At 45.7% G+C, this 27,453-nt stretch overlaps 1 protein-coding gene across 7 annotated transcripts in view; it reads left to right on the top strand.

Moving 5' to 3' along the window:
* The window catches only part of ptprc (protein tyrosine phosphatase receptor type C), a 211,058-nt gene that overhangs the window by 119,585 nt on the left and 64,020 nt on the right, over positions 1 to 27,453 (top strand). For 5 of the 7 annotated variants that reach the window (XM_067990622.1, XM_067990623.1, XM_067990624.1 and 2 more), the window contains 7 exons: positions 3,726 to 3,806; positions 6,639 to 6,713; positions 9,024 to 9,050; positions 13,394 to 13,651; positions 13,979 to 14,095; positions 16,163 to 16,312; positions 21,404 to 21,523. In XM_067990622.1, the coding sequence (XP_067846723.1) occupies positions 3,726 to 3,806; positions 6,639 to 6,713; positions 9,024 to 9,050; positions 13,394 to 13,651; positions 13,979 to 14,095; positions 16,163 to 16,312; positions 21,404 to 21,523 (828 nt within the window). The remainder of the gene's footprint in view (positions 1 to 3,725; positions 3,807 to 6,638; positions 6,714 to 9,023; positions 9,051 to 13,393; positions 13,652 to 13,978; positions 14,096 to 16,162; positions 16,313 to 21,403; positions 21,524 to 27,453) is intronic. The other 2 variants (XM_067990625.1, XM_067990626.1) reach the window with 2 other exon arrangements.

Below are 27,453 nucleotides of genomic sequence, written 5' to 3'. Positions count from 1 at the left end.
CTGGTGTGGCAATACATGTATCTGCTATGAAGCTGATATAGCTTGACTAGATGCTACTCCCCATGATAGCTTCATGCTATGAAGTTGGAAGTGTTTGATGTATTCGTGTAAAAGGGACGTTATTTTTTTGATGTGTTTAGGGTTACAGGTTTTCATTCGTTTAATTTGACCTTTTTGCAGGTGATCAGGAAGCAACACTCAGAGACTCCAGCACAGCTCCTACATCCAATATCACTGCACCAGCTTCACATATGTTTATCATGATGTAGTCTTGCCATTTCTTAAGACAGCTACATTTCCTGTGGTTGCAAACCCTGCTCTTAACAGCCAATTTTCACACACAGACTGGGAGTAGGAAGCAATTGCACTGGCAGTGTCTAATTGTCTCTCAGTGTTTAACAGACTAGCATCTGGGGAAAGGGTGGATTAGTAGAATTACCAATATGATAGTGGGCTCGGCTGCCATATTCCAGGCCGACATTATGGAAAATAGCTTCAGGTATAATTCTGTTTGGCAGTCCTGCTGTAATTAGGACATGACAGGCCTTGGCGAAAACTAAATATACCAGTGCTGTTCTGATGGCTCAGTAGGTGAGTGCAATGTGCATTGTGGTATTTTGCCACATAGGTGAAGAAGGTCCCAAATGCAGTTCCTGGTCTGTACTGCATTTGGCACTTCAACTGGGACTGTGTTGCTGTTGCCATAAATTGGCTTTAGTGTCTTGGCCGAGGGCAGGTACTGATGCTCAAATTTTCCTCTTTTGCCATTCTTACCGTCAGAATGGCTATTGGCAGATTCTAGATAGACTAAATGGAAATGGACTGTTTATACCAAGGTCAGCTCCTTTGCATTGTTTCACGGCGATTTGGACGGAGTTGAAAAGCAGACAAGAGAAATGCATGTACGGCAAATTTCAAGTGACAGGGACCGCTAAAGGGGAGTGTTGCAGGTTAATAAGGCCATAAAAAAAGCAAAGCAAACCAAGCATTGGGGTTCACTTCAAAAGGGATAGAATTGAAAAGCAGGGAAGTTATGTTAAACGTGTATAGAACCTTGATTAGACCGCACTTGGAGTACTGTGAACAGTTCTGGTCTCCATATTCTAGAAAGGGTATAGAGGCACTGGAGAAGGTGCAAAAATGATTTACTAGGATGATACCAGAACTAAAAGGTTATACATATCAGGAAAGATTGAACAGGGTGGGGCTCTTTTCTCTAGAAAAGAGAAGACTGAGGGGTGACCTGATAGAGGTCTTTAAGATTATGAAAGGGTTTGATAGGGTAGCTGTAGAGAAGATAATTCCACTTTTTGGGGAGACCAGAACTATGGGCCGTTGATATAAGATAGTCACTAATAAATACAATAGGGAATTCAAGAGAAACTTCTTTACCTAGAGAATGGTTGGAATGTGGAATTCGTTACTACAAGGAGTAGTTGAGGCGACTAGCATAGATGCATTTAAGGGGAAGCTAGATAAACACGAGGGAGAAAGGAATAGAAGGTTATGCTGATCGGGTCAGATGAAGAGGGGTGGGAGGAGGCTCGTGTGGAGCATAAACACCAGTATGGACCTGTTGGGCCGAATGGCTTGTTTCTGTGTTGTGCATTCTATGTAATTCTATGTCCCATTAGAAAGATAACATTTCTGAAAGCCTTTGGAGAACCACAGAAGGCATCTCAATCTATTGTCAGTCTTTGACAAGATTGAAGGGGCAGAAGACCAGGAAGAGACAGGCAAAAATAAAGAAAAAAGAGATCCAAAGTGTAGGCATGAGTCTGCAGACTGTTTGCTGCAGAAGTGGAGGTAGTGTTGCAAGAGGTAGTTATAAGGCGGAATTCCCTCTGTGCTGCTCCACAGAACTATCCCAGTAGGTCAGCAATGCCTGCAAGGAGGTGAGGCCAAGTTTCAGGCCAGAGCTAACCATTACCATCACTGCATTTGCCAGTTCTATACAATAGAGTAGGTGCAGATATCCTTGCAGCAGGTGGCACACAACTCTACACCTGACTCCTCTCTATTGAGCCAGACCCTTTGAAGAAAGTTCTGCTAAGTTATTGACAGGTAGGTGTGCCAGGGCCTGCAGCAATGGTTGATGACATCCTGGTGGGCATGGCCAGTCAGGCAACGCTGGTACAAGATCACTCTGGTATGCCTTGTTTCATGCAGCACTACTGAAAGCATGCCATACTGTGGTTGAGGTGCCGACATTACAATTAGTTAGGCTTTAACATATCTTACCAATGCAGTTTTGGTTCTGTTGACCCATCCTCCATCAAAAGTATGGCCTCCTCCTGCTCCAATTTCTTATGATAACACTGTAAAAGTAAGGTATTGGCATCTCTTTCTGCTGGTGCGGGTATCAGCAGATGAGGGCAGAGCATCTCGTATGCAGCCTGATCTGCGTAGAATCCCTCTATGGGTCCTCCTTCTCTTCCAGATGTGCCAGATAGTGGCATTCCCATTGGAAAACTATTGATGCCAGTAGTGGTTCTGTGGGCAAAGAATAAGTATTTTACCATGGCTAAAGTACAAATTTTTTTTGCACCAAGTCCCGTTCACCCATTTCCAATGTACTTGCTGACTTACATTGGTTCCCAGTCTGGCAACACCTCAATTTCAAAATTCTCATCCTTGTTTTCAAATCCCTCCATGGCCTCGTCCCTCCCTATCTCTGTAACCTCCTCCAGCCCTACAGCCCTCTGAGATCTCTGCGCTCCTCTAATTCTGGCCTCTTGCGCATCCCTGATTTTAATTGCTCCACCTTTGACAGCCATGCCTTCAGCTGCCTGGGCCCTAAGCTCTGGAATTCCCACCCTAAACCTCTCCGCCTCTCTACCTCTCTTTCCTCCTTTACGACCCTTCTTAAAACCTACCTCTTTCACCAAGCTTTTGGTCACCAGTCCTAATATCTCCTTATGTGGCTCAGTGTCAAATTTTGTTTGATAACATTCCTGTGAAGCGCCTTGGGACGTTTTGCTACATAAAACGCTATATAAATGCAAGTTGTTGTATATTACAGTGTCATTTCCATGCCTTCCAGGTTACTTACTACTACATAGTAACCCTTGACGCCCATTCCAAATAAATGCCGTTTGCCTTGAACTGCAGCAAATGGCTTGAAGGACTGACACCTCCTCACCCCAATCCATATTGACATGAAGCAGTCGTGCAACTAACAATCTAGACACAAACCATTGTGTTTCCAGCTGCGGCCTCTTGCCAACCGATCTTAACGGCCGGGCAGCCGCTTCCCGCCGACTTGCAGACGGGCAGGCCACTCGCTGTGCCGCGTTCCTGCCTGGGAGTTAAAATTGAGTTTCAATTGTTTCTAGGTCCCACCCGATTTCCTGTTGCTGCCAGTTCTCTCATGCCCCTTTTATGGCAGAAACCTGCTCCAGGCCCAAGGAAATTAGGAGGCAAATGTTTAAATTATTACATTTAAACATAAAATCATGTTTTAGATGTAAGCACCTTAGGACTTATGTCATAGTGATAATATTATTTCTCATGTTTGAGTGACTTTATTGCTGTAATATTAGTATCATTTTAAGCGTCACTGGTGTTTCCTGGAGCCTGCTCCCAATCTGAGGGTTGCCTAATGTAGAAAGGTGTGTGACCTCATCCCTACAAGAAAGCGTTAGGGTTTGGTGCACATCTTCATGAATCTTGGTGTATTTTTATATTAGTTGAGACCAATCATTATTCTTTGGCTCTTTCAACAGATGACACATCATTCACCAACTCCAACACCACCTCTGCAACAGTGACTCTACCATTCCTAGGAAATTCAACAACATCAACAGGCACGCCTTACTTTCTCACTTGCTCATTGACATGGATAACTCTCCCCAGACCTATCTGCTCTTAACAGTGGCACTAGCATCTGACTTTCACAAAATGAACACTTTTATTCCCTTACCTCTTTTTTTTACAAATGTTTGACCTCTGTAGCATTTTTCTTTACAACAGGCTTATTATTATGAATAACTAAGTTACCCTGAGAATCGAAAGAGCACAGCCTGACCAGTAGGTAACAAACACAATATTGGTGTCATTGTGACAAAACCTACCAGTGTTTCTGGTATAACAGTACGTGTATATTGAATGAAGCTGATCCAGATTGGTAGGTTCTGCTCATCATGGTTGAATAAAAGGTTAATGGTATGAAGTGCAACCACTTGATATATAGGTGTAACAGGACAGGTGGCTTCTAATGCTTTTTAAGAAGATTTTCCTCTTGTAATAACTAAATGGCACTGCACTCACACCCTAGCATGGCTTTAACAGCAATGTTTCCTGCGCCTGATTAATACCATAGCTGATTTAACTAAGCTTACAGGAGCTTCTGATATCTTTGTCGAAATATTCAACAGCTATGTTGGTTGACACTTCACTTATCCTTAGATAACATTTCCATTACCTGTACCAATAGCATCCAATTTCAGGTCCGTGGCAGGCACAGTGATCTAATGCCTGAACCAGGCAGATCTACAGTACTCCGGGTATTGTTGATGGTTCATCAGGCAGCCTGAATTACCAATGGAACCTGGAGGAATAGACCGGGTAGACCATTGGGGGCTGTGGAGGTGCCCACTCAGCTCCGGATATTCTTGCAAGCCAATGCCCGAATTGGTGCGGTGTCCTAGTTAAACAAGCAGTGCTCAGTACTGGTAACTTGCAGTTTTAGCTATTAAAACTCCAGTGGTGTCCCTGTGCATGCTTGGAATTCCCCAAACATTGCCTCTACGAGTCTGCACCGAAGCTAGCTGGAGGTAAATAAGTGGTGTGTCCCTATGGGAAGAAAATGTGCACTCTGCATTGAGCAAACAGAAATTCTACATGTGTAGATTTCTCAGTAGCTTGGTTAGAGACTCTTAAACACATTGATGGGTTTCCATACATGTCAGATTGCCCACTGACCAAAACAAAAGCTATTTCTCCCATATTTCAGGTTTCAACCATCAGCCTACCCTCCCAGTCCTTTAACTGAGAATGCACCCAGGCCTGCTCCAATACTGCTGTGTAACCGTCCATTAAAAGGTAGCTCAGGGTTTAGGTTGGTACTTCCTCTGATTTTTTACTTATTTTTTGACAAGGGATGACATATCCCTTCCACCACTCCCCTCCCCCCCACCACCATGACCCAACTAACAGTAGGTCCTCACCATGTGGTATGATGAAGGGCATAAACCCAAATCTTATCAATCTGTTATGGGGCACATTATTTGCAATTTAGAAATGTGTTTGTTTAATTATGAAGAATTAATTAGACAAACAACTTTACTGTATGCCAAGAGGAGGGGTGAGAACAAAGTTGAGCATTGGTTTGCAAAGGTTTACCTGAATTTCAGCTGGCAGATTTTTTTCTCCAGCTCCACCCCTCCCCAGATATGAGAAGGAGATACATTTTTATAATGCTAACCCTAGTAGCATAACTGCCTCCCCTTGACATTCAGTGGCCTCATCATCGCTGTGTCCCCCACCATCAACACCCTGGGGGCCACCAATAACCAGAAACTCAACCTGATCAGCCACATAATTGCTGAGGCTACCAGAGTAGGTCAGAGACTGGGTGTTCTGTGGTGAGTGGCTCAACTCCTGACTCCCCAAAGCTTCCCTGCCACCTACATAAGTCAGGAGTGTGAATACTCTCTAGTTGCCTGGATGAGTGCAGCTCCGACAACACTCAAGAAGCTCGACACCATCCAGGACAAAGCAGTCCACTTAATCGCCACCCCATTAATTGCTTAAATGTCCACTCCCTCCACCATCGGCCCACCGTGGCTGTAATCTGTACTATCTACAGGATCCACTGTAGTAACTCACCAAGGCTTCTTTGGCAGCACCTCCCAAACCTGTGACCTCCACCAACTAGAAGGACAAGGGCAGCAGTTCCATGGGAACACCATCCTCTCCAAGTTCCCCTCCAAGTCACACACCATCCAAATTTGGACATATATCGCTGTTCCTTCATCGTCGCTGGTTCAAAATCCTGGAACTCCCTATCTAAAAGTATTGTGGGTGCAACATCACCACACAGACTGCAGCCATTCAAGTGGAAGGCCCAACACCACCTTCTCAGGGGCAACTAGGGATGGACAATAAATGCTGACCTTGTCAGCGACGCCCACATCCCAAGCATAAATGTTTTAAAAATCACTGAGTAGTGTGAAGGAGCTGATGACTTAGGGCTGTGATTAGAATGAATTTATCCTTCTTTCTCTCTCGGCCAAATTATACATCAATTGTGGCCTGCAGCATGGCTCAAACAAGTGTGTCTCGTAAACCCACATCAAATGCAGAAACAGTACCACTTCACACCCGAGTGCAAGCACCTTACCGATTATTTTTTAATTTACTATATCATAACACAGCAGTGTCTTTAAGCAAACTGGTTTTAATCTCATTTTAGCTGAGGGTAAAATGGTCCCTTGATCTGATACCAAGCTGAGAAATAGAGTATTGGTGCAGTCAAGTCGCCTGTGTTTGAGGTACAAATTTGCAGGTTCCACTTCACTGCAGGTTTACCAGTTATACTCTCTGTGTTAAAAGGTAACTGATTTGAAGTACCTTTTCTTGATGGCTTCTCTTTCGGAGATGTGGATTTTCACTAATTTACTTTGATCTTTCTACAGGCACAATTGGCACAACAACTGCGGGCAATACAGCAACAGTGACATCTGCACCCATTATCACCACAGCAGTCTCAAGTATGTTTACAAAGGCACTTTGCACCACTGTCCAGCAGTTCAGTAATTCAAAGGATGTATTCATTGCTGACTGAGCTCGCACCTGCAAGCAGCACAGACATTTTGAATATTGCAGTATTGGCATGAAAGACCAGAATTAAGATAATTTCTTTGGGATTACTGTGAAAGAAGTCATGGGGCGGGCAGGGAGGAGAGGAAACACTCACCTCAAAAACATAAGTCCGCAATTCTTCCCATGTCCTGTGCCTCACACCCTGCATTGTCATCTGTAGTTGTTTCTTTTAACCAAAAGATGATAGGGTCGAGAGGATGAAGTGAATGACGCTTCTGTTTACAGCTAAGATTTAACACTTAACAATGGTACTGATGAAGTAAACTGATTATTTTGAACGACTTTAGAGATGTACCAATTATACTGCACACTTAATAATGAGTTAGGGTTATCATGTTTATATGTATATGTTTAATCTAAAACAAAGAACTTTGACCAAGATCCAGACTGGAGGAAGGTGAGAAGTGAGGTGCATGCTTCTGTTGTTGTGTACCTTTGCTGCCATTGCAGTCACAGCTTGCACATTGCATGGTGGAGCCTACCGCATGGCAGCATCCTTGATCATGCTGAACAGACTCAGTCAGACCCAGTATGATCTTGGCCTGTGACATGTAAAAACTCCAGGGGGTTGAAATTGTGCTGTGCAATAACACTTTTGTGTCTGCTTTTGTAACGAATTGGTCAATTCATTGAAGGTAACGGGTCAACACCGTTGCTAAAATATCAGGCTAGGGAATTTAGGAGGCATGTTTCAAATCTTTCCTTGCTAATACTGCAAAGTCCAATTTTAACCCACAAGATTAAACAACACTGATGTATTCAGGACTATTGCAGCAAATGTTTGGTCCCAAACTGAACAAAATGATACAAAATGAGACATGTATATTGTTCTTAGGCTTCGCTATAAAAGGGGACATGTTTCATCTATCTGTCCATTCTTCTTGTGGTCCATAATAGCCAGCATTATCAGTTTTTAAAAAATGGAAAAGAGGTTTATTCCTTACAGGCAAATAACTAAACACCTTCATTTCCCAAACAGAAGAAATGCAGTGTTGTTAGCTCTTGTGTATGTGTGCGTAAGTCTAAATCCCATGTCATATAGTTTTAGTGAACCAAATAATATTTTATTAATTTCTATTCAGCCCTATTTGCTTTAGTGTGTGGAACCAAGTTTCTGTGTTTTTAAAAGTTTATAGTTCAGTCTCCTCCATACAGATGCTAATCTGAATAGTTTATGTACAGGGTTTTGTTAGCGTGAAATGTTACTCTCTTAACTTCTGGCTAACACTTCCTTTCTCTTCAGCTATGTTAATTTTCTATGAACCCAATGTGTATCAGTGGCTTGTATACGGCTCACATATTTGATGAGGCTCTTCTGGCAGCTTTCTCACACTGCTGGACAGACTATGAGAAAAAACTGGATGTCTGACAGCTGATTCTCTTACCTCCAGTGTCCAGTTTGTGTTTCTCATCACAGTTTTAAATTTTATATTGCTATTACTATGGTCATTGTTCCCATGATCTCTCCTCTCTTAATGTCCCAATATACATTGTCCCTCTTTCCTCCACATCCTCATTATGTTAAAATCAAGACTCATTGCAATGTTTGTTGATTTAAGGGTGCACTCACACTGTAACTATAGCATCAGTACAAACCGGTATCACGTCACAAAAAATCTCCAGTTAAAGTGTAAATGCAGCCTGAATCCGGAGTCAGAATCCAACCTGATACTGGGGTGAAACAGACTTTGACAGCTGATTAAACTCTGCAAATTTAGCATCAGTGCAAAGTTGAACGTGCTTTGCAGCAACGCTATTCTTGCAGTGTGAGTGCATCACAGCTCATGCTTCCCCAGGTCCGAAAATATGGAATTCCTTACCCTTTTCACTACAATCGATAGGTTTTTAAAATCTAAGCTTGGCGACACTTAAATACAACTTCTTGATTTTTCCCTTCTCTTCCACTTGTGTTGATCTTGATGATGTTCTGCATGATGGCCTTTGATCTTTTTCCTAGGTTTGTTAATTTAAGAAAAAAGTCTTGAACTGTCAGCTGGCAGTTCATATTCCTGAGTTTGTTCTGCTCCTGAGCATGCTTACTATAACTTCATAAAAGTACAATTACTGTTTTGTAAAATTGGTACGCATAAGAGGAATGCATTGTATTTGTATATAAACTGCCAAAGCAGAAAATGCATTTAAGCATGAAAATTAAGAATACAACTTTGTAACATGCTATAATGTGCTTTTAATCCTAGCTACCACGTCTGCAGACCTGGCTTGTGGTAAGAAAACTTTTGTTGCTTTCATACAGTGTAAACATTAGTTTGTTCAAATGGAAAATATGAATTGTCATAAGGACTGATTATTTGTTTGCAGGAATATTTTTTCAAATAAATTATTTTAATACCAAGCTGTCACTGATCACATCAGATACACCATGGGCCCGATGTTAGCAGGGCTGCGGGTTCTCGGCGGGGGGGCTATCGGGCGCGTGGGTAACATGCCCGGTGAAATTAGTCAGCTCCCCGCGCGATTGTAGCATACAATCCACTAATTGGATCCACTTACCTTCTCTTCCGGGTTCCCCACTACTGATCTGCGCGTTGGGCAGGCTGCGCATGCGCAGTAAGATCTGTCAGCTGGAGGAGCTCTATTTAAAGGGGCAGTCCTCCACTGACAGATGCTGCAACAAACAGAAAAAATCACAGCATGGAGCAGCCCAGGGGGAAGGCTGCTCCCAGTTTAATGATGCCTCACTCCAGGTTTCAATACATGGGGTGAGGAGGAGGGGGAGGACAGAGATCTTCCCCCCGGCGGGCGGGAGGAAGCGGCCTGCCTCTGCCACCAGGAAGGCCTGGCTCGAGGTGGCAGAGGAGGTCACCAGCACCACCAACATATCGCCCACCTGCATACAATGCAGGAGGCGCTTCAATTACCTCAGTAGGTCAGCCAAAGTGAGTACACGTAGTCTTTTCCCTACACTTCGTCTGCCACATCACCGCCCCCACCCCACATCTCCTTCTGCACTGCCAACACTACTCTGTCACATCACCCCTCACACCCACTCAAACTTCATCCTCATCCTCATCTTACCTGCACTTACTCACCTCGCCAGTACTCATCCCGCCACTACCACTCAACCCAATCCTCATACAATCTCATGGCTCTATCTCATACTCACCCTCTCATGCATCTCTTTCACAGTCAGCCTCACTCAACCTGCCACTACCTGTGCTGCAGCCACAGGGCATGCATCACATATGTGCAGTAGGCAGCGTAAGGCAAACGTGTCGTGAGCATGAAGGGGATGCACAAGGGTGTTTGAGGGTTTGTCATGGTTGTTACTTATATTGAATTTCTGACCAACTCACATTACATATTATATTGGCACCACTACTGCCACGTCTTCACAAATCTTGTCTGGTCTGTGCAATAATGCCCTTTCCTGAGGATCACTATGAAGACCCACAACTGATGCCACCCATTGTGTCACTGCAGAGTGGGTGTCGGTGTATTTGCAGGGCTCTTTTGTGCAGACGGCTGAGAGACGTCGGCGATGTCCCCGGTTGCACCCTGGAAGGATGCGGAGGAGAAGTTGTTGAGGGCAGTGACAGGTAAGAAGATGGTGCTCGGGCCAGCCAGGAGTAACTTGGCATGAAGGAGGCTGCAGATGTCCACGACTAAATGTCGAGTGACTCTGAGCCTCCGTGTGCACTGCTGCTCGGAGAGGTCCAGGAAGCTGAGCCTCGGTCTGTAGACCCTGTGGCGGGGGTAGTGCCCTCTGCGACGCATCTCTCTCTGTGGTAGCCCTCCCTCCTGCTGTGCAGGTGGATGTGTCACAGCACTCTGTTGTGGAGCTCCATGTGTCAGAGGTGGACGGCGTGGATGGCGAGGCTGGTGAAGCTGGTGATGCTGTTCGCCCTCCGAGGAGGTCATGACTGGAGCTACGGCGGCCCCCATCCGGAAGATGTACATCTGAGGGGGTCCGCAAGGTAGGTACATGTCTCTGGACCCCGAGGTAAGTGTGCAGGTTGGTGACTTTGACTGTCAGGAGGAGGGTGGTGGAGGCCAAACTTTGTCCCAAGTGACAGAGTGGCCTCCTGCAATGGGTGAGGGTCTCCCCCCCCCCTCCCCCACCCCCCACACCTGTCAAAATGGACCTTTGCAGCTGCCACAGGCTGACAGCTGCAACACGTCCATTTGAACTGGGAGTGTTTCCCCCAGTGTGGGAAACAGTCCCAGTTTGCTCTAAAATCCCACCCCTCCGCACATAATCCCTTAATCAGGTCAGTTAATGACCTGAACAAGCAAAGTAAATAGCGTCAAGTGGAACCCCGCTGGCTTTAATTGCCTGCGGGATTCCCACCAGCGGGAGCTGCGCGCGCACGCCGGCGCGTCAGCAGGGAACCCGGAAGTGGGCAGGTTCGAGGCGGGCTCCGGTCCCGCTCCGGGATTTCCCGATTTTCGGGGCACCCCCGCCAGGAACGCACCCGCTGGCGGGTGCTAAAATGCTGCCCCATATCTCTCCCTTCCTTTAAGATAGACTGACAGCATATCATTTTTCTTATTAAAACAAATAACTAAAACCCTTAAACATAACTTACAATCTTCTAAATAAAATGTTACTTCATGTATGATGGGGGTCTTCTATTTCTGAAAGGAGAAACATGAATAACATTCTCGCGAGTGGTATTTAACAAAACCATGGCATTTGTCGCATTTTTGATCCTCAAGCCATCAACCTCCTGGTCTTCAGCTTATAAAATAAATTGTGACGAATCATTGAATAGTTTGGGATATTGGCATTGTGCCCGCCAGTGTCCTCCAGTTCTCATCCCACCAGAGTTTGTGGGGTCAGTGGGAGGGCACCTCATTGGCATGGGGAGGGCCGTGCAAGTGCCACTTTAGATGAATCTCTGCCTTCCCTCTGCCCCATGCCAATGGAAACTTGGCCATTATAGAGGCTGGTATAACTCCCCTCACTCAGTGTACCAGCCGCCACAGAAACGCCAGGTCCCCTACCGGCCTATGGAGCAGGAACTCCCGGCTTAGGGAGTCCCCATCCCTGGCTTCACCCCCCAGTTGTCAATTGCCTTGTAAGGGACAGAAGGAGATTCCTCCTCTTACATGGCCAGCGGGAAGCTTCCAACATTACGGCAGGAGCCCTGCATGTCTCTTAAGGAATTTTGGGGCTCTGATCATTACATTATAGCACTGTTTAATTCTGCGTGGTAAACCATTCATGGGAGTGGCGGGGGTGGGGGGGTGGAGTTGTGTAGTTGCACATTAAATCATTAAATTTAAAATTTTGAGTGAACCTTTCCTGCAGTTCTTTTATAACTGCACTGCTGCCTTTATGTTTGTAAGCAAAACTTTTCAATGAATCAGGAGCTGCGAAATGCTGCCCTCAGCAGGTTGGACTCTACAGTCTGAATCTTCTGAAGTTGGGTGACGTAATGGCAGCGGAAGAGGGGGAAATGGGACAAGGAGACCTGCAGCCGGATCCCTGAGACCCTGCTTGAAACTCCCCCTCCCCACCCAACAGGGATTTCGGCAGCCTGACCCTTGACTGCGCTGCCACATTTCTAGGACAGCTTGAGTGGGTGGGTGGGATGGAGCGAGAGAAACTGGCTGATTTTCCTGCCATCCTGCCACATTCCCTCTGACCACAGGTAAGACCAGTACAGACAGGGGTGGCGGTAGTTGCTGGTGCAGTGGCAGCAAGGCCGCTGATGGCCCTGCTGGAGGGAGAGGGCCTACTGGTGACCACTTCCCCCTCTCTTTTGCCCCCGTGACCTGCAAAAGAAACAGAGGCCCATTTTGAGCTTTCTTACCATCTTAAACATAAAAAATTCTCTTCAGGTGCTCCTCCTGGTGCTGCAATGCCACCAAATATTGCTACACAGCAATAGCGGGCTCCCTCCACCCGATAGAGATGAAGCTGAAGCCTGCCCTACATTCTTCATCAAGCCTTAGCCAGGAAAATGGGTTGGGTTTGTGGCAGTGGTTGGGTAGTGGGTGAAGCCCCCTCTCCGGCTCACCCCTGGTGGCAAAAACGCCCCACCAGGAAATCTAGCCCTATGTGTTTGCATGAAAAATGGTGCGGTGAGAGAGAGATACTTTTGGTGGTGAATGGCAAGACCACCATTGGAGGAAACCAAAGGCACCAAAACATCTTTGAGTAGTGGGGTGTCCAGGATGTCTCTGACTGTTGGATGTCAGTAGCAGCCAAGGTGAGTGAGTGCAACCACCAATACTTATGCCTGGTGTGCCATTTTGACCTCTCCACACTGGTGCCCTGTACAGACCCTCCACCAATGTTGGAGGAGGTGGGAAACCAGACCAGCACAGTTGTGAATGAGTTCAAACTGAGATTCATGGAAGTTTCATTATTGAATGGGAAGTGGCTGACTTATTTCTGTGAGTCTCATCTTTGAAGTAACCGCTCGTTGATAAAATTATATAGTAGTTTTTCTCTCCCCTTGCTTAAAGAAAAAAGTAACTGACCTTTGCTGGGCTGTTTCAAATGTCGTAAGAAAAATATGTTCTTGACCTGCATGTGAAGAAATATGACTATGTATTTACAATAGAAAATATTTTTTAATTTTTAATTTTCTTCTTTTAGCGAATTATACGTTTACTGTCACAAAAATCGAAGCCACAGATGACAGTGTCACCCTGAACATAAGTTACAACATCAGTGAAGATCGTTCCATTACGATTCAGAATGGCCCAGATAAACCGTTGTATGCAAATATGAGCCAGACTACGGTGTCAATTAAAAAGCTAGAACAGTGTACTGCTTATAGGCTCACAACCACTCTCAAAGGGAAATGTAATCACAGTATTGAACTCGGAAACATCACAACACATCCATCACCTGGTAAGTGCAGTTTATTTAGTTTTTATGTACTGCAACAAAACAGTCCCAAAATATAGCTTTTGTTGATGTAGTTCACAGATTAGTTGCAATGCGTGGGTTAATCTATTAACAGCTGTATTGCTAAATACTGGATCATGAAATATTAAAAATTTACAGACTTCAGAACTGTTTTAAAAGGTGATCAACAGTTTTTGTTTTTTTCAAAAGTTTACGGTCTTCAAAACTTATCATTTGTAAAGGCTTTAACGTCTGCAAGTACAAATGTAATGTGGTTCAATAAAAGCATTTCATTATATGACTGTTATTTTCAACTCATTTCTATTCAAGATTTTCGCTTCAATCTAACACCAAACCAGAATGAAGGTGAAATTCATTTCGATCTCCAAGCGCAAGGAAGCAGCAAATGCAATTTCACGTATGATGGGCAATGTAATTCGTCTCAAGGTATTTAGAATGAAAATTTACAATAATATTTTTCCATTGTTCAGAGTCTCCAATAAAAAATGACAACATTTCTTTAAGACATCTTGTGCGATGTTCGCAGAATTACTTTTCATCCAAATGGATCTGTTGCAAATAGTTCAGTTAAAGAAAAGAAAGAACTTGCATTTATATAGTGCCTTTCATGACCTCAGGACGTCCCAAGTCGTTTTACAACCAATGAAGGACTGTTGTAATGTAGGAAACGCGGCAGCCAATTTACGCACAGCAAGGTCCCACAAACAGCAATGAAATAAATGACCAGATAATCTGTTATTTAGGCGTTTGATGGGGGATAAATATTGGTCAAGATACCAGGACAACTATCCAGCTCTTCTGTGGGATCATGTACATCCATCTGAGAGGGCAGACTTGGTTTAACGTCTCATCTGAAAGACGGCACCTCCGACAGTGCAGCACTCCCTCAGTACCGCACTGAAGTGTCAGCCTGGATTATTTGCTCAAGTGTCTGGCCTGGGTCTTGAAGCCATGACCTTCTGACTCAGAGGCGACCACTGAGCCAAGGCTGACACTGCTGGGTATGGAACTTTAGAATAGCAGAGCATTTTATTTGACTGGGAAGATTAAAAACTCATGTGGCTCATTCACCTGCTATGAGAGGAGAGCCCTTGTTGGCTGATCACACAGGGTCTTTGACAGTGGTTGTGCAAACCCATCCTGACTTAGACTGTTGATTGAACAAAGCCCTCAGAAGTTCGACCATTTATTGGCGGGCTAATGGAGGCAACAAGAAGAAAAACATATCGAAAGGCAGATTTTCCTATTTGTTGCCCCTGGAAAATGTTCAGTTCTCAGGTGCAGTGAAGATCAAATAGGGACAGAGACTATCGCATCAGGTCTCCGTACTCAACTGCACTGCCCTGGAATGTCTGAGGCTTCCTGAATTCAGTGTAACTGGGCCTGTGCCCAATGCAGATGTAGGCCCAGCATGACGACGCAAACAAGACAGGAGCGAGTGTTCTCGGGTCCATAGCCTCACTTTCCAATGACTTCACCTGTGGGCCACCCAAATGGTGAGACATCCCAAGAAATCTGGCTTACAGCAGAAAGTCTGTGGGAGTCCTGGGAGCACACAGAAGAGCTACAATTTCAGTTGAGGTAGTTTTAAGATTCCCCTCCGACCAAGGCTGATCTTTGAAACTTGCGTCCTTCTGACTTTTGCACTCCAGCAGCAACCAGAAGGCCCCAGTATTAGTGGCATCTTGGGCCTGCAGCTGCGTTCCTGTTTTTGCCCATCCTATGATATTCCAGTGCAGGTCCTGCCACCCTCGCCGCCTCCAACAGAATTACTCTGGAGAAAGTATTGCATTCCCTGCTGGTATACCTCCTTATGTCATCCTTATGGAGGAGGAGGAGGAGGAGGAGGAACAGCAGTGCCTGCAAGCGAGGAGAATATGTCAGCAAGGCAGCAAAGTTGACACTCCTGCCCCACTTGCCTTCCACCTTTTCCAGGGGTGGTTTGCTGGACCTCCTGTGAAAAACTCGCACCCCTTTGGCGAGATGCTGCCTTGCCGTGCTGCCCTGTGGGCACAGCTGGCCTGTAACTGCTCATGGTTCTGGCAAGAGACACTTCAGATGAGGGTGGGAGATGCCCTGAGTGGATAAAAGGTCGAGCAAAGAATCTCTGCAATCCCCAAGAGCTCGAATGAAGACTGCCACCTTTACAGAGGCTGTGCCACGTCTGCACTAAAGTTTCCTGGGTCCGTAAGCTGCTCACGGTGCTTTTAAAGCACAATTATGCCACAACTTACACCATATCACATGCAAATCAACTTACTCAGGAAACGTGCGTACTATTCGCTCTGCTAGTGAACGGTGTAATTTTCCGGTGCATCAATGGTGCAACATACATCGAGGAAATTCAGGGCCAATTGTATCTCATTTTATGATCGAATTTCTTTATTGACCGATCCTTTACAGAGAGTTTGCCTCTGTGTATTCATAAAATGCCAGCCCAGAGAAGTCTGAAATATATTAATCATTTTGTAATATATGTTTTTTGCCTTTCAGGAATAGGATTTCTGAGTTCAAACATGCCAGCACGGATGAAAATTAAAAATATAACTGCATGTGAACATTACTTTTGCTCTTTCACAATCAAACAACCTGCTTCAACATGGAACATTATTGTAAACCGCACATTTCAGGCAGACTACGAAAGTAAGTGTTCGAGATTGCAATTAGAAGTCTTAGCAACTCTGATACATTACAGTGATATGAGGATAGCTTTTACTGTTGGGATATGTGCCACTGGATCAGAACTGATGTGCAAAGGTCACAAAATCAGAGAAGGATCTCAACGGTTCCCTGGTCGATCTTGCAACCACCTCTTAGGCTGATTTTTTTTTGACTGTTGCATTTTTGTTGTTACAATCAAAAGTCAGACCATCGAATTCCTGTTGGTATCCTCTGTCTGAGGTTCTTTGGAGGAACACGAAGAAGGTGCGAGGAGTGAGGCTCCACAGTTTCTTTTGCACCAGGGCTGACTGCTCTTGCCATATAGTCATGTGTACAGACCAAGGCACTTTGCCACAGAATGACTGTGGTCAATTCCCTTTGCACTCTGCACCTCACCAGAGAGCAAATGACTGATCTATGTCATGTGCTGGTATCAGACATGCAGATAACATGAATCATAGGGGCAACAGGACCAGTGCCAACAAAAGTCACTGTGTAACTGAACCTTGATACCTCTGATGCTCCCAAGCAGCCTCTGCAGGAACATAAGTCAATCTACAATGCAACATTATATCAAGCAGATCACCAGTGCATTGTTTACTGGGGCAAACTCATTTGTCAATTTCTTCACGGAAAGCTGGCAGAAGAATGAGAGCATACTGAACTTTTTCCCAGGGTTCGTGAAACTATCCTTCATTATTGATGGTATTCAGGAACTGCAAGGGATTCCACTCCATAAATGTGCAGGTGGCCTGTGGCCATCAATACAAGAGAATGCAAATAAATGTCCAAATCCAAGGCAGTGGGCATCATTCATTCAATTTAAGACAATCCATTGTGCCTGGGTTGTTTGAAGGAGAAGGCAGACTGGAAGGGTGTCTCCCAGGAAACCAAGGTTATCCTTTTCAGCCTTGGCTCCTGACCCAGTTGCTGCAGCCATGAATGCCAGGTGTACACAGATAGAACAAGGCCCATGCTAGGATAACTTGGACAGATCGGCAGGGGGCGGGGAGCGGGGGTGGTGAAGGGAGGGAGTGACAGCACAGCTCTGGTAGAATCTTCAAGAATATCATTGTCTGCTGCATGTGGTACAGTTTTGCCACCCAGAGGGGCCCTGCGATGGAACAGTAAAAGCTTCCAGTGAGAAAACAGGATACTGACAATGACCCAGAAGATATCCCCCGATGAAACACCTTTGCAACCAGAATGGTCTGATCCATCTAATACAGGAGCAGTCCTGTCCATATCTGCACAATGAAGTGGCTGAATATACCGTCACCAGTACTGCCCTCTGCACTAACTCAACTGCCATGCATGCTTATCCTTTCACCTGTTCCTATCTTTATCCATCCTATCAGAAGTAAACTGTCTGGACAAAGTTGAATTAAAGTGCAGTCAATGTTGGGGACTACTTCAATGCTTCTCCTTGTTGGCCTGCCATTCTCCACGCTCCATAAACTCCAACTTCTCCAAAGCTCTGCCGCTGGTATCCTGTCCCACACTATGTCCTGCTTTTCCATCACCCCCTGATCTACCCTGGCTCCCCATCCTCCAATGCATTAAATTTAAAATCCCTGTCCTCATTTATAAATCCTCCACAGCCTTGCCGCACCCTATTTCTTCTATCTCCACCAGCCTACACCTCCTCCTGAATGCTCCAGCCTCTTGTACAGCCTCCTATCACCCCACCATTTGTGGCAGAGGCCTCAGCTGCTCCAGGACTCCCTCCTTAAATTTCTCCACCTCCTTACTTCTGTCTCCATCTTTCAAAATCTTCTTAAAACCTTTCTCTTTGACCAAGCTTCAGATCACCCCTCCTAATCTCCCCTTTCTGTTTCAGCCCCTCTTTCCTTACATCAATTTTGAAGCCCTTTGGGACATTTCTTTACATTGTGGGCGCTATATCAATGTAATTTCTTGTTTCTGTGCGTCTTCTACTATCCTATTTAGTAGCACTATCCTAGTGCTGCTTCTCGGTGTTTTCCGAATGGGATTTGCAACTGACATGGCTGGCTGCTGTGTACGTATGTCTCTTGGGGGTGAGTTGGTACTTTATGGTGAAGTACAGACATATGGCCAACCTGAAGAACATCCTATGTGTTAGTAAACGATCATTCAGTTGGGTTGTACTATGATGATTTGGTGTGTGAAGCCCTTATTAACATGCCATGGGCTTCAGTTGTAAACTGCACCCTGCTGTAGTATGGGCAGGCATAGTAAGTAATGAAAGAGCTTTAAAGTTGTCTGAGGGTTTGCAATAAATTTGTAGCAGGTTGCGAGGCAACACTTGTAGGGGATTTCAACTACCCAAATATCAACTGGGATACAATCAGTGCAAAAGGTATAGAGGGCGCAGAATTCTTAAATTGCATTCAGAAGAACTTTTTTAGCCAGTACGTAGCAAGCCCAACAAGAGGGCGGGCAATTCTGGATTTAGTTTTAGGGAATGAAGCTGGGCAGTTGGAAGGATTATCAGTGGGAGAGCATTTTGGTGGCAGTGATCATAATTCAGTTAGATTTAGCATAATTATGGAAAAGGACAAAGATAGAACAGGCATAAAAGTTCTAAATTGGGGAAAAGGCCAATTTTACTAGGCTGAGAAATGATTTAGAAAAAGTGGACTGGAAACAGCTACTTGAAGGGAAATCAATGTCAGAGCAGTGGGAGGCATTCAAGGGGGAGAGTCAAGGGGTTCAGAGTAAATATGTTCCCACAAGGAAAAAGGCTGCGACGGCCAAATCTAGAGCCCCCTGGATGACAAGGAGCATACAGGGTAAGATAAGACAAAAAAGGGAAGCTTATGTCAGATACCGAGAGCTCAATACTGCAGAAAGCCTAGAGGAGTATAGAAAGTGCAGGGGGCAAATTAAAAAGGAAATTAGGAAAGCAAAGAGAGGGCATGAAAAAATACTGACAAGTAAAATCAAGGAAAACCCAAAAATGTTTTATAAATACATAAAGAGCAAGAGGGTAACTAAGGAAAGAGTAGGGCCTATTAGAGACCAAAAAGGTAACCTACACGTGGAGGCGTAAGATGTGGGTATGGTTATTAATGAATACTTTGTGTCTGTCTTCACAAAAGAGGGAGTCGATGCAGAGATTGTAGTTAAGGAGGAGGAGTGTGAAATATTGGATGGGATAAACATAGTGAGAGATGAAGTATTAAGGGGTTTAGCATCTTTGAAAGTAGATAAATCGCCAGGCCTGTTTGAAATGTATCCCAGACTGTTAAACTAAGCAAGGGAGGAAATAACGGGGGCTCTGACCATTTTCCGATCCTCTCTGACTACAGGCATGGTGCCGGAGGATTGCTAACATTGCACCATTGCTTAAAAAGGGAGAAAAGGATAGACCAAGTAATTACAGGCCAGTCAGTCTAACCTCGGTGGTGGGCAAATTATTAGAATCAATTCTCAGAGACATCATTTAGAAAGATACAGATTAATCAAGGACAGTCAACATGGATTTGTTAAGGGAAGGTCTTGTGTGACTAACTTGATTGAATTTTTTGAGGAGGCGACAAGGAGGGTCGATGAGGGTAACGCATTTGAAGTAGTCTACATGGATTTTAGGAAGGCTTTTGACAAGGTCCCACATGGCAGACTGGTCAGAAAAGTAAAAGCCCATGGGATCCAAGGGAAAGTGGATTCAAAATTGGCTCAGTGACAGGAAGCAAAGGGTAATGGTTGATGGGTGTTTTTGTGACTGGAAGGCTGTTTCTCGTGGGGTTCTGCAAGGCTCAGTACTAGGTCCCTTGCTTTTTGTGGTATATATTAATGATTTGGACTTGAATGTGGGGGGCTTGATCAAGAAGTTTGCAGATGATACAAAAATTGGCCGTGTGGTTGATAGGAGGAAAGCTGTAGACTGCAGGAAGATATCAATGGACCGGTCAGGTGGGCAGGAAAATGGCAAATGGAATTCAATCCAGAGAAGTGTGAGGTAATGCATTTGGGGAGGGCAAACAAAGCAAGGGAGTACACAATAAATGGGAGGATACTGAGCGGTGTAGAGGAAGTGAAGGACCTTGGAGTGCATATCCACAGATCCCTGAAGGCAGCAGGACAGGTAGATAAGGTGGTTAAAAAGGCTTACGGGATACTTTCCTTTATTAGCCGAGGCATAGAATATAAGAGCAGGGATGTTTTGCTGGAACTGTATAAAACATTGGTTAGGCCACAGCTTGAGTACTGCGTACAGTTCTGGTCACCACATTACAGGAAAGATGTGATTGCACTCGAGAGGGTACAGAGGAGATTTACGAGGATGTTGCCAGGACTGGAGAATTTTAGCTATGAGAAAAGATTGGAAAGGCTGGGGTTGCTTTCTTTGGAACAAAGGAGGCTGTGGGCAGATTTAATTGAGGTATATAAAATTATGATGGGACTAAATAGAGTGGATAGGGAGGACCTATTTCCCTTAGCAGAGGGGTCAGTGACAGAGGGCCATAGATTCAAAGTAATTGGTAGAAGGATTAGAGGGGAGCTGAGGAGAAATATTTTCACTCAGAGGCTGCCTGAAAGGATGGTAACGGCGGGAACCCTCAAATCATTTAAAAAGTACTTGGATGTGCACTTGAAGTGCCGTAACCTACAGGGCTACGGACCAAGTGCTGGAAAGTGGTTAGCTCTTTTTCGGCCGGCACGGACACAATGGGCCGAATGGCCTCCTTCTGTGCTGTAACTTTCCATGATTCTATGAACACTTTGCGGCCTCCTTCAGCACTATATTCCCTCTTGAATGCTCCATTCCTGTGATTGTGGCCTTTCCTGCATACTCCCCTCACTATACTTGGAGTTCCCCAGGGCCATACAAATAGCCCGGGAGGAGAATATTGTTTGCAGCGGCCTCTCAATGGTGTTGTGCCTTTTAGATACCCAGTGAGCATCCACTGAGGAAAATTGGCCCGACCATCTCTATTAACTCATACAAAGTGGTGTCCTTATTGTACTTACGCAGTGTTTTGCAGCTATACAGAGTAGTCGGCACTGATGTGTTCAAACACTTCTTAAAGAATAGACAAAATAATTGTGGGATGTGATTGTTGATACGGCATTGCTTAAATTTTATAGAACCTGACAAGCCAAAGATTTCTCTGAAATCAGGACGAAATAACAGTACAGTGTTTTGGAACCTGAACTCTACCAAGTTAAAGCTGGTAAAAACGATGGATATATGTTGCAACTCCTCAGGTAAGACACATTCTACAGTGGCTAATACAAGCAGCAGTATTTTGCAGTATAAGTGCAACATTTTGGGATCTTATTATGTTTCTTACTCGAGATTTCTTTTGGCTGCAGAATTTTAGGCCACTCTCCCAACTCCCTGTGTCTCCAAGAATGTCTTCCCTAGTCTTAATGTCTAGGTAGGCTTCTGGTAATGTATCCAGGATAACAAACAGCATCACATCAGAACTTACATTTAAAATATTAAGCAAATTTATTCAACAAATGAATATGTAGCTATAGTAGCAATTTGATTATCTATTTCCTTGATGGAAAAAGAATAAAAGGTGGCAATTTACGCTATCAGTATGTTTTATACATATATGCAGCTCTTTTCCTTGTAGTCATAGAATGATAGAATAATACAGCACAGAAGGAGACAATTTGGCCCATCATACCTGGTGCCAGCTCTTTAAAAGAGCTATCCAATTAGTCCCACTAGCCTACTCTTTCTCCTTAACCCCGCAAATTTTTCTTTTTCCATTACTTATCTAATTCTTATCCAGAGGGAGACCCCCAAATAGTCAACGGGAAATTGAGGAGCAAATATGTAAGGAGATTACAGACAGCTGCAAGAAAAATAGGGTGGTAATAGTAGGGGACTTTAACTTTCCCAACATTGACTGGGACAGCCATAGCATTAGGGGCTTGGATGGAGAGAAATTTGTTGAGTGTATTCAGGAGGAATTTCTCATTCAGTATGTGGATGGCCCGACTAGAGAGGGGGCAAAACTTGACCTCCTCTTGGGAAATAAGGAAGGGCAGGTGACAGAAGTGTTAGTGAGGGATCACTTTGGGACCAGTGATCATAATTCCATTAGTTTTAAGATAGCTATGGAGAATGATAGGTCTGGCCCAAAAGTTAAAATTCTAAATTGGGGAAAGGCCAATTTTGATGGTATTAGACAGGAACTTTCAGAAGCTGATTGGGAGAGTCTGTTGGCAGGCAAAGGGACGTCTGGTAAGTGGGAGGCTTTCAAAAGTGTGTTAACCAGGGTTCAGGGTAAGCACATTCCTTATAAAGTGAAGGGCAAGGCTGGTAGAAGTAGGGAACCTTGGATGACTCGGGAGATTGAGGCCCTAGTCAAAAAGAAGAAGGAGGCATATGGCATGCATAGGCAGCTGGGATCAAGTGGATCCCTTGAAGAGTATAGAGATTGCCGGAGTAGAGTTAAGAGAGAAATCAGGAGGGCAAAAAGGGGACATGAGATTGCTTTGGCAAATAAGGCAAAGGAGAATCCAAAGAGCTTCTACAAATACATAAAGGGCAAAAGAGTAACTAGGGAGAGAGTAGGGCCTCTTAAGGATCAACAAGGTCATCTATGTGCTGAACCATAAGAGATGGGTGAGATCCTGAATGAATATTTCACATCGGTATTTACGGTTGAGAAAGGCATGGATGTTAGGGAACTTGGGGAAATAAATAGTGATGTCTTGAGGAGTGTACATATTACAGAGAGGGAGGTGCTGGAAGTCTTAACGCGCATCAAGGTAGATAAATCTCCGGGACCTGATGAAATGTATCCCAGGACGTTATGGGAGGTTAGGGATGAAATTGCGGGTCCCCTAGCAGAGATATTTGAATCATCGACAGCTACAGGTGAGGTGCCTGAAGATTGGAGGGTAGCAAATGTTGTGCCTTTGTTTAAGAAGGGCGGCAGGGAAAAGCCTGGGAACTACAGACTGGTGAGCCTGACATCTGAAGTGGGTAAGTTGTTAGAGGGTATTCTGAGGGACAGGATCTACAGGCATTTGGAGAGGCAGGGACTGATTAGGAACAGTCAGCATGGTTTTGTGAGAGGAAAATCATGTCTCACGAATTTGATTGAGTTTTTTGAAGGGGTAACCAAGAAGATAGATGAGGGCTGTGCAGTAGACGTGGTCGACATGGACTTCAGCAAAGCCTTTGACAAGGTACCGCATGGTAGGTTGTTACATAAGGTTAAATCTCACGGGATCCAAGGTGAGGTAGCCAATTGGATACAAAATTGGCTTGACAAGAGAAGACAGAGGGTGGTTGTAGAGGGTTGTTTTTCAAACTGGAGGCCTGCGTCCAGCGGTGTGCCTCAGGGATCGGTGCTGGGTCCGCTGTTATTTGTTATTTATATTAATGATTTGGATGAGAATTTAGGAGGCATGGTTAGTAAATTTGCAGATGACACCAAGATTGGTGGCATTGTGGACAGTGAAGAAGGTTATCTAGGATTGCAACGGATCTTGATAAATTGGGCCAGTGGGCCGATGAATGGCAGATGGAGTTTAATTTAGATAAATGTGAGGTGATGCATTTTGGTAGATCGAATCGGGCCAGGACCTACTCCGTTAATGGTAGGGCGTTGGGGAGAGTTATAGAACAAAGAGATCTAGGAGTACAGGTTCATAGCTCCTTGAAAGTGGAGTCACAGGTGGATAGGGTGGTGAAGAAGGCATTCGGCATGCTTGGTTTCATTGGTCAGAACATTGAATGCAGGAGTTGGGATGTCTTGTTGAAGTTGTACAAGACATTAGTAAGGCCACACTTGGAATACTGTGTACAGTTCTGGTCACCCTATTATAGAAAGGATATTATTAAACTAGAAAGAGTGCAGAAAAGATTTACTAGGATGCTACCGGGACTTGATGGTTTGACTTATCGGGAGAGGTTGGATAGACTGAGACTTTTTTCCCTGGAGGGTAGGAGGTTAAGGGGTGATCTTATAGAAGTCTATAAAATAATGAGGGGCATAGATAAGGTAGATAGTCAAAATCTTTTCCCAAAGGTAGGGGAGTCTATAACGAGGGGGCATAGATTTAAGGTGAGAGGGGAGAGATACGAAAGGGTCCAGAGGGGCAATTTTTTCACTCAAAGGGTGGTGAGTGTCTGGAACGAGCTGCCAGAGGCAGTAGTAGAGGCGGGTACAATTTTGTCTTTTAAAAAGCATTTGGACAGTTACATGGGTAAGATGGGTATAAAGGGATATGGGCCAAGTGCAGGCAATTGGGACTAGCTTAGTGGTATAAACTGGGCGACATGGACATGTTGGGCTGAAGGGCCTGTTTCCATGTTGTAACTTCTATGATTCTATAATTCCATTTTGAAAATTACTATTGAATCTGCTTCCACCACCCTTTCAGGCAGTGCATTCCAGATCATAAGAACTTGCAGTGTAAAAAAAAATCTCCACATCTCCCCTCTGCTTCTTTTGCCAATTATCTTACATCCGTGTCCTCTGGTTACCAACCTTTCTGCCACTGTAAAAAGCTTTTCCTTATTTACTCTATCAAAACTCTTCATAATTTTGAACACCTCTATTGAATCTCCTTTTACCTTCTCTGCTCTAAGGAGAACAACCCCAGCATCTCTAGTCTGTCCACGTTATTGAAGTCCCTCATCCTTGGTACCATTCCAGTAAATCTCCTCTACACCCTCTCTAAGGCCTTGACATCCTTCCTAAAGTGCGGTGCCCAAATTTGGACACAATACTCCAGCTGGGGCCTAACCAGTGATTTATAAAGGTTGAGCATAACTTCCTTGCTTTTGTACACTATGCCTCTATTTATAAATCCAAGGATCCCGTATGCTTTTTTAACAGCCTTCTCAATTTGTCCTGCCCCCTTCTCTTTTTTTCCTTCCCTATCCCTCCTGAATACATTGTAGCCAGGAATGTTAAAAGTCCCCATTCCTGCCCTTGTTTGAGCCAGGTTTCCGTTGTTGTCTCTATAATCATAATCCCATGTGGCAACTTGTGCCTACAGCTCACTAGCCTTATTTGTCACACTCCATGCATTTCCATACATGCACTCCAAACCATCTTAGTCTGCTTTGCATTTCTCCCCTATCTAATTCCTCCTCTTTCTGGACTTCTCTGTATTCTACTGCTGTTTGTCTCTCCCAGTCCTCTATACACCTAGGGCTCGATTTTAGGGTCGGGTTACCTGCGGGTTTCCAGCGGGGGGGCCCCGAAAATCCCGATCTCCGATCACGTGACCGGATTCGGACGAAATCCCGGCCACTTCCGGGTACCGCGCTGACGTGCGGGGCTACGCGCGAAAGCCACGCTGGTGGGAATCCCGCAGGCAATTAAAGCCAGCGGGGTTCCACTTGAGAGTACTTACCTTGCTCGTTGTGGTCAGTTAATGAGCTGAGCAGCTGTCAAAAGAGGAAGTGTGGGATTTTACGTTCAAGGCAGTCAGTTTCCCACACTGGGGGAAACAGGACCCTTCAAACCAGGCGTGTTGCAGCCAGCAGCCTGTGGCAGGTGCCAAGGTGCGCTCCACGGGGGAGAGCCCTCACCCACGCAGGAGGCCACCGCTTCACATAGGGCAACCCCTGCCCCCCACCACCCCCCGGCCAAGCCAGAGGACAGACCGACACGAAACCGCAGCCCCAGTCCGAGGACCCACACACCTACCCTGCACAACCCCTCAGACCAACACCTGCCAGTTGGGTGGTGCGTGGACACCCTCGGAGGACGAAGAGCATGACCAGCACCAGCAGCCTCGCAGTCCACGCCGTCCGCCGCAGAGACGTGGATCCCCCCAACACGGTGTGGTTGCACGCCCACCTGCACAGCAGGAGGGAGGGCTACCGCAGAGAGAGACGCGTCGCAGAGGGCACTACCCTCGCCACAGGGTCCACAGACCGAGGCGCAGCTCCCCGGACCTCTCTGAGCAGCAGTGCACAGGGAGGCGCAGATTCGCTCGACATGTAGTCGTGGAGATCTGCAGCCTCTTTCATGCCAAGCTGCTCCTGGCTGGCCCCAGCACCAACTGCTTACCTGTCGCTGGCAAAGTCACCACTGTCCTCCACACCTTCTCCTCCGCATCCTTCCAGGGTGCAGCCGGCTACACCGCCGATGTCTCTCAGTCGTCTGCGCGGATGAGCCCTGCAAATACACCTGCACCTACTCTGCAGTAACACGATGGGTGGCATCAGTGGTGGGTCCTCATAGTGATACCCAGGAGCGGGCATTATTGGACACAATGGACAGGATTCGCGGAGACATGGCAGTGGTGGTGTCAATATAATGTGTGCTGTTTGTGGCTCTGAAATTCAATATGGGTAACACCCATGACAAACCCTCAGACACCCTTGTGCACCCCCTTCATGCTGACGAGACGTTTGCCTTACCCTGCCTACTGCACATATGTGATGCATGCCCTGTGGCTGCAGCACAGGTGGTGGCAGGTTGAGTGAGGCTGGCCGTGAGGGAGATGCACGAGAGGGTGAGTATGGGATGGAGCCATGAGATTGTATGAGGATTGGGTCGCGTGTTAGTGGCAGGATGAGTACTGGCGAGGTGAGTAGGTGGAGGTAAGATGAGGATGGGGTGTGAGTGGGCATGAAGGGTGATGTGACAGAATAGTGTTGGCGGTGCCGAAGGAGATTTGGGGAAGGGGGCAGTGTTGTGGCAGACGGAGTGTAGGGGAAAGACTTCGTGTTCTCACTGCGGCTGACCTACTGCGGTCATTGCAGCGCCTCCTGCACTGTATGCAGGTGGGCGATATGTTGGTGGCGCAGGTGACCCCCTCTGCCACCTCGAGCCAGGCCTTCTTGGTGGCAGAGGCAGGCCGCTTCCTCCCGCCCGCCGGGGGCAAGTTCTGTGTCCTCCCCCTCCTCCTCACCCCATCTGATGATACCTGGGGTGAGGCATCATTAAACTGGGAGCAGCCTTCCCCCTGGGCTGCTCCATGCTGCAATTTGTCCCATTGGTTGCAGCATCTGTCAGTGGAGGACTGCCCCTTTAACTAGAGAGCCTCCAGCTGACAGATCGTACTGCGCATGCGCAGCCCGACCGACGCGCAGGCCAGCGCCGTGGACCCCGGAGGAGCAGGTAATTGGATCCTATTAGTGGATTGCCTGCTACGATCGCGTGGGCAACCCACTAATTTCGCCGTTCGCGTTTTCGACGCTCCCG

Source organism: Heptranchias perlo, chromosome 9 (assembly GCF_035084215.1).
Source record: "Heptranchias perlo isolate sHepPer1 chromosome 9, sHepPer1.hap1, whole genome shotgun sequence".
Taxonomy (NCBI): domain Eukaryota; kingdom Metazoa; phylum Chordata; class Chondrichthyes; order Hexanchiformes; family Hexanchidae; genus Heptranchias; species Heptranchias perlo.
Note: the sequence above shows the minus strand (reverse complement) of the source record. Positions and strands in the feature narration are given on the sequence as shown.